Source organism: Primulina huaijiensis, unplaced genomic scaffold (assembly GCF_012295235.1).
Source record: "Primulina huaijiensis isolate GDHJ02 unplaced genomic scaffold, ASM1229523v2 scaffold41117, whole genome shotgun sequence".
NCBI classification, from domain to species: domain Eukaryota; kingdom Viridiplantae; phylum Streptophyta; class Magnoliopsida; order Lamiales; family Gesneriaceae; genus Primulina; species Primulina huaijiensis.
This window is the reverse complement of record NW_027359776.1, coordinates 7,957-18,217: the sequence shown is the minus strand read 5'-3', so window position 1 is coordinate 18,217 and position 10,261 is coordinate 7,957. Positions and strand designations below refer to the sequence as shown.

At 36.4% G+C, this 10,261-nt stretch overlaps 3 protein-coding genes across 6 annotated transcripts; 2 read left to right on the top strand and 1 right to left on the bottom strand.

Moving 5' to 3' along the window:
* The first annotated feature begins 622 nt into the window (after window positions 1–622).
* LOC140969369 (probable protein S-acyltransferase 14) lies at window positions 623–4,000 on the top strand. The gene is made up of 7 exons (XM_073430690.1): window positions 623–1,053; window positions 1,711–1,921; window positions 2,008–2,099; window positions 2,442–2,565; window positions 2,642–2,727; window positions 2,997–3,062; window positions 3,611–4,000. Exons 1-7 carry the CDS (start codon window positions 844–846, stop codon window positions 3,734–3,736), a joined length of 915 nt encoding a protein of 304 aa, XP_073286791.1. The 5' UTR covers window positions 623–843; the 3' UTR covers window positions 3,737–4,000.
* A 520-nt stretch (window positions 4,001–4,520) lies between these two features.
* Window positions 4,521–7,393, top strand: LOC140969362 (uncharacterized). 4 transcript variants are annotated; one of them, XM_073430682.1, is made up of 7 exons: window positions 4,521–4,636; window positions 5,329–5,695; window positions 5,769–5,932; window positions 6,009–6,089; window positions 6,218–6,293; window positions 6,378–6,470; window positions 7,008–7,393. In XM_073430682.1, exons 1-7 carry the CDS (start codon window positions 4,619–4,621, stop codon window positions 7,169–7,171), a joined length of 963 nt encoding a protein of 320 aa, XP_073286783.1. In that variant the 5' UTR covers window positions 4,521–4,618; the 3' UTR covers window positions 7,172–7,393. The 4 variants fall into 4 exon arrangements, with proteins under 4 accessions (XP_073286783.1, XP_073286786.1, XP_073286785.1 ...); XM_073430685.1 differs by lacking the exon at window positions 4,521–4,636 and adding an exon at window positions 4,648–4,756; XM_073430684.1 differs by lacking the exon at window positions 4,521–4,636 and adding an exon at window positions 4,745–4,906.
* A 1,152-nt stretch (window positions 7,394–8,545) lies between these two features.
* LOC140969361 (UDP-glucuronate 4-epimerase 3-like) lies at window positions 8,546–10,255 on the bottom strand. The gene has a single exon (XM_073430680.1). The coding sequence runs from the start codon at window positions 10,145–10,147 to the stop codon at window positions 8,849–8,851; it is 1,299 nt and encodes a 432-aa protein (XP_073286781.1). The 5' UTR covers window positions 10,148–10,255; the 3' UTR covers window positions 8,546–8,848.
* Window positions 10,256–10,261: the final 6 nt, after the last annotated feature.

Sequence of the window (10,261 nt, the reverse complement as noted above, 5' to 3'; positions counted from 1 at the left end):
TTAATTCTAAAAACAATAAAAATCTAGTACTCCCTTATAGGGCGAGCCCGTAATACATTCAATCTTAGTATATTATGGATTTGTTGGAGTAGCGTTCGAGCTAATCGATTACACACACGCATATATTAAATATTTATTTTAAATCGAAATCGAAATATATATTTAATTTAAATTAAAATAAAATCGAAATCGAGTTTTTCAAGTTCAAAAACTCGATACATTATCGAGTGAAGCTCAAAATTGAAAATTAATACTCGAGTCGAGCTCGAGTTCGAGTATTTTAAAAAGATTGCACCCTTACCTCTTCCATCTCAAATATAAATTTTATATATATTTTTCAATTCGTCCCAAAATTTATAGTTTGTTCTCCAAAATATATAGTCCAGTTGTTATTTTTGATGTTATTTTTTCTATTATTTTACCAATCGACGCACGTCATTATATACAGAAGCTAATTTCAATCCTTTTTTATCCTATTAAAAAATCTATTAAATAAGAGTCAAATGAGAAATTTATTTTTTTAACTTTCTTAGGCTGAGAGAACCCATAAACTTGAATATATGAGACGATTGATATGATATATATAATAGATGAATATACAAAAATTTTCAATTTTACCCCAGAGAAACTAAAATTGTAATTGTAGTCCTCTCTCTATAGTTTCTTCCTTTTCCGTTTTTACCATGGTACCTCCATAGCTACGCTACACTCCCCTGCCAGGATCCATAAACCCTAATTACTCTTCTATACACACCATAGTCAAAATTCAGAAGCTCGGTTTTTCCTCTCGTTATTTTTATGCTTTGATTTTTTTATGTTCCATCAATATAATATAATATTATTATGCATAGATCTGGTGTAGTGATGGCGTGGAACGTGTTCAAGTTTTGTACGGCTCTTCGAGGTCTGGGGTCAATCATGATAATTTTGGTTCTCGGCGTCGTTGGAGTTTCATATTACGCCGTAGTAATTACAAATTACGGGCCAGCTCTAGCTGCCGGTGGCCTCAATTCGCTGCTTGCTTTGGCCGTCCTACTCTTGTTTCATTTCCTGGTAATTTCCATTATCATGCTTCTAAACTCGGTATTCATCTGTATCTGCCTATCCTTAATCTACTGGGAAATTTTTATTTATTTGCTTGCATTTGTGTTTTAAGTTTTCTGGAGTATTAGTTTCGTTCCTCAAATTGAATTGAATGGCCCTGGAATGTGGAAAACTCTAATTGATTTGATTTTATGTGTAATATTATAGTATGAATGATGCTCTAAAAGGTTTGGACCAGGGGTAGGCCGTAGGTGTTTTCATGGTTTGAGTTAGTTGTGAAATCTTTTTAATTGAAGACTTAAAGGCAACGCTTTTGATTGATCATCAGTTATAATTTGATTTACTGGCACACCTGGCGGAAGGTCTGTTTTTTAATTCAATGTTCGCTGCATAGTTCACTTAAAAAGGAAACTGAAGAAAGGCGTGTTAGCTAACCTTCTATTTTCTATCTTCTTCGAATAAATGGACTGCTATCGTATTACATGAGTTGTGTTATGTAGTATGATGATTCCCATTGTTGACCATTCCCGTGACAATTTCTTAGCCTCAGATATGGTTTTCCATTTTCTAGAATGCTATATTTTAGCTGGATAGTTGAGTTGTATGGAGAAATAATGCAGTCAAACTGAATGGTTAGCAAATTGGTGTTATGTGTTGCTCATGCAGTTAGTGATGCTATTATGGTGTTATTTTTCGGTTGTTTTCACGGACCCCGGTAGCGTGCCTTCAAATTGGAGGCCAGCAATGGACGAAGAAAGAGGAGTTACTGACCTGTTGACCACAACAGAATTTCCAACCAACTCAGACAACCAGGAAGTCCGTTATTGTAGGAACTGCAACCAGTTAAAACCACCTCGTTGCCATCACTGCTCTGTTTGTGAGTTCCATCAAGCATTATTTTCCAGAGTAATTGCACGATGTTGTTTTTTTCGAAAGTAATGAGTCATCGGACTTTTTATTTAGGTGGGAGGTGTGTCTTGAAAATGGACCATCATTGTGTATGGGTTGTGAATTGCGTAGGGGCATTGAACTACAAGTATTTTCTTCTCTTTCTGGTACGTGAAAATTTTGTAATACCATACTGGTTGGTTTTTGTTGGTCTTGTTGACTTTTTGTATAAGCACTAATGAACTCTTAACAAAATGTTTTATTGTGGTATAATTATATTCTCTGGATAATGTAGTATTTTGTAAATGTTGATTCATTGCAACATGGTGGTAATTTAGTGGGAACAAAATCCATCTTATAATAAGTAGCGAGATTCCCTGATGGATGCTATTAATTGCGTTGTAAAATGCATGTATCTTGATCCTTAAGATTTTTTTCATGTTTTGTATTTAAAAGCATGCTGATAAAAAAATGATGTTAGTTCCTGATAATTTCTCCTTTTGATGCAGTTTTATACGTTCCTGGAAACCACTCTTGTAACTTTATCATTATTGCCAGATTTTGTTGCATTCTTCGGCGAGGGAGAAGTCCCTGGGACTCCAGGAACACTTGCAACAACTTTTCTTGCCTTTGGTTAGATCACATATTTCTTTTCCATTGTACGGTTGACTTCTCTATACACCACCAATAATTTCTCCGGCTCTTGCAGTCTTAAATTTGGCATTTGCTTTAAGTGTTTTTGGATTTCTGATTATGCACATATCATTGGTGGCTGCCAATACCACGACCATTGAGGTATTACTTTTTCTTTAGTTTTCATATAGTCTATGACATAATAAGTGATGCTTTTCATGCTTTTAATGGGATCGACATGGAAAAAGTCCAAATTTTCTCACCGTACATCAAATTTCTGTGTTGGGAGTTCAAAACCTATTCGTATTTTGGATGCTTGTTGCATGTCGCAATTTTTTTATATTTCCCAGTTCTACGCTTCTTTTAGTGTGATTTTGGTCTTTTTACAAAGAGAAAATGTTTACGAACCGATTCTTCTTGTCTTATTTAAGGCATACGAAAAGAAGAGAAACCCCAGATGGCGCTATGATCTTGGACGAAAAAGAAACTTTGAACAGGTTGGGACCATATTCTTTCTAGATTTTCTACTGTCAGTTTTTCATTAGCCGAAGCAATAATTTGAACGATAATTGAAATTTCTCTCAATACCTACATTTGTTAAGGATACCCACCTCTTGCTTTACGATAGTTTCTGAATTGTTGGATACTATATATCTCTAGTTTAACATAGGGAAATAAAGACACGGGGATCATGATTTTGGTTATGCCACTTTTTATTTGGTCCCCTCTCGTTCATGCATACCTTTTATGATATTTTATTATTGTTGAATGAATACGATCATACAGAGAATTTAAGAGATTTAATTATAAAGTTTTATTTCCACGACGAAATGTCTAAGCCTTATTCACCTTTTTTAGTTTGAAATAGATGTCAATGAAATGGTGTTAGTACGAATATGGTGAAATTTTTACCTGGAGCCGATTTTGTTATGGTGAAATTTTACCAATAGCTGAATTGCAATAAAATTGTATACAAAATTACTACATAATGTTAATAATATAAAACGTGATTCCAAATACTTGTTTTTCGACAATTATGTACCAGGTCTTTGGGATGGACAAGAGCTACTGGTTTATCCCTGCTTACTCAGAAGAAGATCTGCGACGGATGACATCTCTCCAAGGTCTTGAATACCCGTCAAGCCCCGATCTAGATTCGCAAGAATTATGACAATGAGCGATGAGATGTCGCATGTCGTCTCGTTTCAGAAGACATCATAATTCCATCCTTCCATGTGTACGATGTCCAAAGGATTCATGTAGAAAATTTCGTGTATTGGAGATGATTTGAGGATGTACAGAGCTTCATGTTGTAGCATACCTGCTTACTGGAAGCCTTGTATTCTTTAGAGTTGTAAGATTAAGCCTCACCGACGTGTAATTTTAGTGCATCTCATCTTATGCTTTTCATGTGATCTTCCACCCTTCATCTTTTCTAGCCCTTTTTTATTCGATTCTATGTCGGCCAAAATTATAAATTCTAAAATAGTATAAAAAGATATACACACGTTGCATGTGTTATTATTAATTTTAATTTGATCAAATAATACTAAACAATTAGCACAAAATTATTTTAAATTCAGAAGAGTTGTTCGAATTGAAAGAGAAGTTTTGTTTAGAATTTTTTTAATGTAAAATCTGAAGTAATTTGAGGAGGTTTATAGTAAGATAAGAAAAATAATTATGTAATTAAATATTTTGATGTTTTTTAATATAATTATTATAAAGATCTCATATTTAATAATATAATATAAATAATATAGATACGTTAATTAATTATTTTTTGAAACTAGAACTTTCAAGTGTTCTATTTAGTGTTTTATTATATTTTAACGTATCCTTCTACCCGCCATGAAATTTCCACGTCCAATAACTTCTTGACATAAAAATAATGTATAATAAATTTGATTTGTTTTTATATAATTAAATAAATAACTAGAAAAAGGAGAAATAAAGCTTCCCCGAAACGTGCACCGCACATTCACTCTTCGTGTCCTTTTTATATTCTTCATCGGTCTACTATATATTTCTTCCTTAGGTTTCTCGAAATTTCATGAAAACGGAGGAGAAGGTATCGTGCACGGCTATCAGTCATCGATTATAGAATTTTCAAGTTTTTGCACACTCTTTGATATATATCTTAAGCAAATGTTCATTTTGCAAGAATTTTAATCAAAGCCAAGAATTTTGGGTGATTATTTACATCGTTCGATGTTAGCAAGATAGTTGGGATATAATTGCTGAAAATTAAAAAGATTCACATGTTCAACCAACGAAATCTTATCTCGATTTTAATGTTATTATCATTTTTTGGGGTGCTGAATTGAATATAGCTAAGCAGGTACCTTCTCCTGGCTGATACTCAAGTTCGATATTTTTTTTGTGTTCAGGGAGATCACTTGGTTATTTCATGAGCACGAATTTTTTCCAGGAAAAAAAGGATTGTGTATGATTTTTGGTTATTTATTTTCGGTGTCAATGTTGTGTTATTTCCTGGGTAGATTCATGTGTATCAGGAATCAGAGTTCATTGCGTTGTCGTTGTCTGTAAATTTTGTGCTTATGGTTGGGAATACTCGGATTGGCATCATTCTTGATTTGAATAATTCTTCCGGAGATGTTTGTATGCTGCCCGACATTTCTCTTTGTTATGAGTTCGATGTTTTTTTTTGTGGCCCACACCTATTAAACGAGAAGAAATATTCTTGAGTGATGTGTATTTGCATTAACTTTTTAATTTTTGTTTTAAATCTAACTCACATAGGGAATTGGAAGCAAAATGCAGAGGCGACGAGAAGTCAGAAACAATTTCAGTAGACCAAGTAGCCCCTTTGATGATTTTGGTTTTCCTGGGGGCTTTCCCAGCATATTTGGAGGAAGAGATCCTTTTGATGACCCATTCTTCACTCATTCATTCGGTACCTCGTTTGGTCCTAGCATGTTTAGTACCCCTACTACTGGCAATGTGCAGCATAGAAGCAGACTAAGTGGACCAGTAATTGAGGAGTTCGATGTTGTTGATGATGATGAAAGTGTGTTAGAACAAAATGGTTATGGTCATGATAGTAGTACTCATGCTGCACGTGTGAATAGGAACCCGATTGTTGAGCATCCAGAGGATCAAGTCAATGGTAAAATATTTCTATTTCTTCTATCATTTCATGTGGAATATGTTTGCTTAGAATACGATATCCAATCTGACAGACCAAGAAAAAAGCAACGGCAAACATGTCTCGCACAAGATCGGTCGACGTGACAAACTAGAAACTCAACCCCGCACGAGTGTCAGCTTCCAGAGGGTGACTTATGGTGGTATAAATGGAGAGTATAGCACCGCAATGACCACCCGTAAGATAGGAAATGATGGAGTAAGTAGTTTGATCCCTTTCGGATTAGTAAGCCGTCAAGTTTCTTGTTTTGATATTGTGTTTATTTCTCAAACAGGTAACAGTGGAAGAGAGCAAACAAGCTGATCGAACAACTGGCCTTGCCACACACAGGATTTCTAGGGGAATTAATAACAAGGTGCCTATGAGTTAATGCTTGCTTCTTGATGAGAGCATGGAATATTAAGTATATTGAAAATTTTTATTTATTCTTTCTGTGAGTTAAGTCTTTCCTATTATTGACAATAGAGTATATTTTCCTGATAGGGGCATTCAATCACACGGACACTTGATTCAGATGGTAAGGTGGAGAAAATACAGACACTGCACAACTTAAATCAAGGTATGTCTGTTGGAAAATTATAGGCAATACACAGAGTTTCCCTTTTCCTTATTTTGTGAGAAATCATATTTTACCTTATTTTAGACGAGCTTGCTGGCTTTGAACAAACATGGAAAGACGACGCTGAGAGGAATTTGCATGGTGGTAATGATGGATTTGATTTCCTTGGGGGTACAGGTTAGATCAGTTTTCTTTACTTCTTCTCGGTCGGAGTAGTATATGAACTTTACTTGAAATCAAGCTTATGTGATCCCGCCACAGTCAATTTACGAGTGACAAAGCCATGGCGAAAGTTGCAAATATAACTACCTTTTGTATTTTTGGGATTGATAATTCCCTGAAGACCATCGATATATTTTATAATGACTAGCAGAAGTTGATCTGTTTCAATTGGTTTTGGGCAACCTTGTTTGATATTACTGTTGTTTCAGTTCCCTTGAAATGAAATATGCATAATGGTAGGGTCTAGGCTTCCAGAGTCTTGATATAGTTGTAACATTTTAACTTGAAACTAAGGGTCTTTAAGCTATGATATGATTCTGTACTATACTAGTGCAATTTTGTCAAGCAGGGCGGGAAATGCTTCCTTTCTTCTCCCTTTTCTGAGAAATGGTTATGTTTGCTAACTTTGAAATTCTGTTTTGGCTGCTACTGTGGCAAACTTAATACCAGTTTTAAATGAACTCAATCTTGCAACATTTTGATCCAATCTAGGGACTAGTGGTAACCAGCATGGTCCAAAGGCGACTTGGGGAGGATTTTTTGATCCATTCAAAGGGAATTGTGAAAGCAACGGTGAACCAAGTCTTGATCACAACTTCCAAGTCCAGTCTTCTAGGGCGAGGCCCAAAAAAGTTTTCACCGTTAATATTGAATAAAATCATCTCCCAAGTACATGTTCGATTGGCTATTAGTTTATTGAGGCAAATTTGTGTTGTTCTGATTTCAGTACCACAGCATGATCACCTCGAAATACTCATCTTCTACCCTTCATTGTAGCAACCGGAAGCAACGTCAATAAATAAGTCTTTTCCTTCTTTTTTGTTTTGTTTCGGTTACATACTAATATCGTGTTTTTAGTTCAAAGTTTTATCGGTGTAGCATCCGTCTTTTCCTTCTACCCTTCATTGTAGCAACCCTTCACTACTAGTTCACTCCCCAATCTATTTCATACTGGTGTAGCATCTTCCTGGGGAAATGAGATGATACCCCTGGGGTACCACTCCAATGGCACCTTTAGATGCATCGTCGGGGATATTGAATTAAGGATAACTTGAAATTTCTCCATCTTCTGATGTTTGATAAGTGTTCTATAAATTGAATGAATGTTTAGCACAGTTTATGATATGATGTGAGATGAACATTCCATGAATATTGCACTTAATGCACCGATAAATATTGCAAGCTAATCACCTTGACGGGATACTACCAATTGAACAAGCAGACCCTTGTCTCTAAGAGAAAATTATGTCAAATATACGTTTTTTGTGTATTTCATTTTTCTTTTGCGTTCAATATAAGACTACGAAATAATTATGAGAAACTTTGATTTGTAGTAGAAAAGAGAATTTTTAGGTATTTATTTCAGAGCCATCTTCAATTACTCTATACCTTTCGCTGCCTTAAGCTACAAGGATGTGCTTCCAAAACCAACTGCACAGCACGATTCCGGAAGAATCTCATGATCGATCTCCTCTACGATTACCGCAGTAAACAAGTGTTAAAATGGTCACAGCTCTAACTAGATTCCGCCAAAAAACGGCTTCCTTACATGATCACTAAGTTCTCAAAAACTTTTAAGCCAAGTGTGGTTAGAGAATCCTTTGTTAAGTTGTGATCGACTCCGTGTGACTCGTTTCGGTACTAAATAAGAAAAACATCATCCACAATTAATGGGAAACAGAGATCGAATACAAATGGTGTTTCTCAAACAATAAACAAGGATGATACATATTAATGCTAAAGAAGTAACGAAGCATGCAAGTGAATGATAATCTAGATCGATAACCCAAGTATGCAAATCAGAGCCTCCAAATGTTTGCCACAGTGACATGAGCCAAAAGTCAGAATGCCAAATCTGTTTCTTGAACTACATAGAGCTTGTATTGAAGAATAAATAGTTGAACATGTCATCCCTTCTTCATTGATATGGGGGAAAAGGAAACGTCTGCCAGTTGGGAAGCAAGACATCAAGTAAGTGGCTTGATGAGGATAACTAAGCTGACATGCCGGAGAGTCGTAGCCAAACTATCAATTCAAATTTAATTTAATAAAATTAAGATGAAAACATGATCATGAATCAGCAAATCGTTCAGTCAATATTTGTACAAGATGATGATAAAAATACGCAAGTTAAAATCCCACGAGTTAAAAAAGTCTTGTCCATTCTCTGATGCAGCAAACCACTCAATTCAAAATTTGTGGGATACTTACCTTCTCCTTATACGCACAACCAAGATTCGTGGAGACAAGATAATGGGTGACATATCGGGGTAAGCTGAAGCAATAGAAGAATCAAGAATCGATTGATCCTCCAGACAGTCGAAAGAATTGTGTTACTGAGCACTCTTCTTCCCATCAACGTAATAGCTGAGGTACCATCGAACAAATTTCTTCAACCCTGTCTGCAAATCTGTTACGGGCTTATATCCAAGCTCTTTTTGGGCCAAGCTTATGTTGGCATGTGTAAATTGCACGTCCCCATTCCTTGGTAACTTCATAACCAACCTCTTCGCCTTAACTTTAAGCAATCTCTCCAAAATACTCACAAGATCAGAAACTGGCACAGGAGACGTGTTACCCAAATTGTACACCCGTAGTTGAGCCGGCCCTTTCTTCTTACCGCCGCTGCCAGTGCTCTTCCCCGAAGTATCTAAAGCAGCCAAACAACCCCTCACAATGTCGTCGATGTATGTAAAATCCCTCGCTACTGTGCCATGATCAGCACCCTCGAATACTGGAATGGACTTCCCCTTCAAAATATCTTTTGTGAAAAAGAAGTAAGCCATATCTGGCCTACCCCATGGTCCATAAACCGTAAAGAATCTTAATCCGGTAATTGACAGCCCATATATGTGATTGTAAGTATGCGCAATCTCTTCACCGGCCTTCTTAGTCGCTGCATACAGACTCGCAGGTCGGTCAGTTCTATCACTCTCAGTAAATGGGACCTTAGTATTCAATCCATATACAGAACTACTTGAAGCCCACACGATTGCTGGCTGAGGATTGGCATTCTTGCAAACCTCAAGAACGCTAATCAGGCCGGCAACATTGCTACGCACATATGAGCTCGGATTCTCCATGGCATATCTAACACCAGCCTGAGCGGCTAAATGCATGACATGAGTAAAAGGGACAGTGTCAAAAAGCTTATTCAACAAAGATACATCATTAATATCACCCTCCACAACGTACACCCCGGAACGCTCCAAAAGAGCTTGTCTAGCCCTTTTGAGCGATATATCATAATAACCATTGAAATTATCTAACCCCAAAACACCGTCCCCCCGCCGCTTAAGGGCGGAGGAGACATGAGTGCCTACAAAGCCTGCAGCCCCTGTAACTAACACCGAAATCCCGTTTTTGGTTCTGATTTTAGCCGAAGCCCTGACCCTTTTTTCAAATTCGGGGCCTCCATAGTAAGAACCTGTTCTAAGGGATCTTCTTGAGAGATCTGAGAATATAGTGGCTGATGAAGAAGAAGAGGATGATCTAAAGAAGAATAAAAAGATCAATCCTACAAACACGAAAGACCATAATGTGAGCTTGGCTACAGAAGAATGAAGCCTCACTTTGTTATACGAAGACTTCAACTTTCCTGGTGTCGAAGGGGCACTGTCAATGTGCTTCATCTGCAACACAATCCAACAACCAAAAAAAATCTGCAGATTTTATAACTTCCCTTTTTTGCAGCCTATCCCCTGATTTTATTGAAACAAATTGAATAAAGACTTGATTTTTTTTTT

Excerpts from the sequence above, each read along its gene's own strand:
- LOC140969361 (XM_073430680.1), bottom strand. The coding sequence starts at position 10,147 with ATGAAGCACATTGACAGTGCCCCTTCGACACCAGGAAAGTTGAAGTCT.
- LOC140969362 (XM_073430681.1), top strand. The coding sequence starts at position 4,976 with ATGAGCACGAATTTTTTCCAGGAAAAAAAGGATTGT. Across the intron at positions 5,012-5,328 it reads TCCAGGAAAAAAAGGATTGT|GGAATTGGAAGCAAAATGCA; the intron begins GTATGATTTTTG and ends TAACTCACATAG. Across the intron at positions 5,696-5,768 it reads TCCAGAGGATCAAGTCAATG|ACCAAGAAAAAAGCAACGGC; the intron begins GTAAAATATTTC and ends CCAATCTGACAG.
- LOC140969369 (XM_073430690.1), top strand. The coding sequence starts at position 844 with ATGCATAGATCTGGTGTAGTGATGGCGTGGAACGTGTTCAAGTTTTGT. Across the intron at positions 1,054-1,710 it reads TACTCTTGTTTCATTTCCTG|TTAGTGATGCTATTATGGTG; the intron begins GTAATTTCCATT and ends TTGCTCATGCAG. Across the intron at positions 1,922-2,007 it reads TTGCCATCACTGCTCTGTTT|GTGGGAGGTGTGTCTTGAAA; the intron begins GTGAGTTCCATC and ends CTTTTTATTTAG.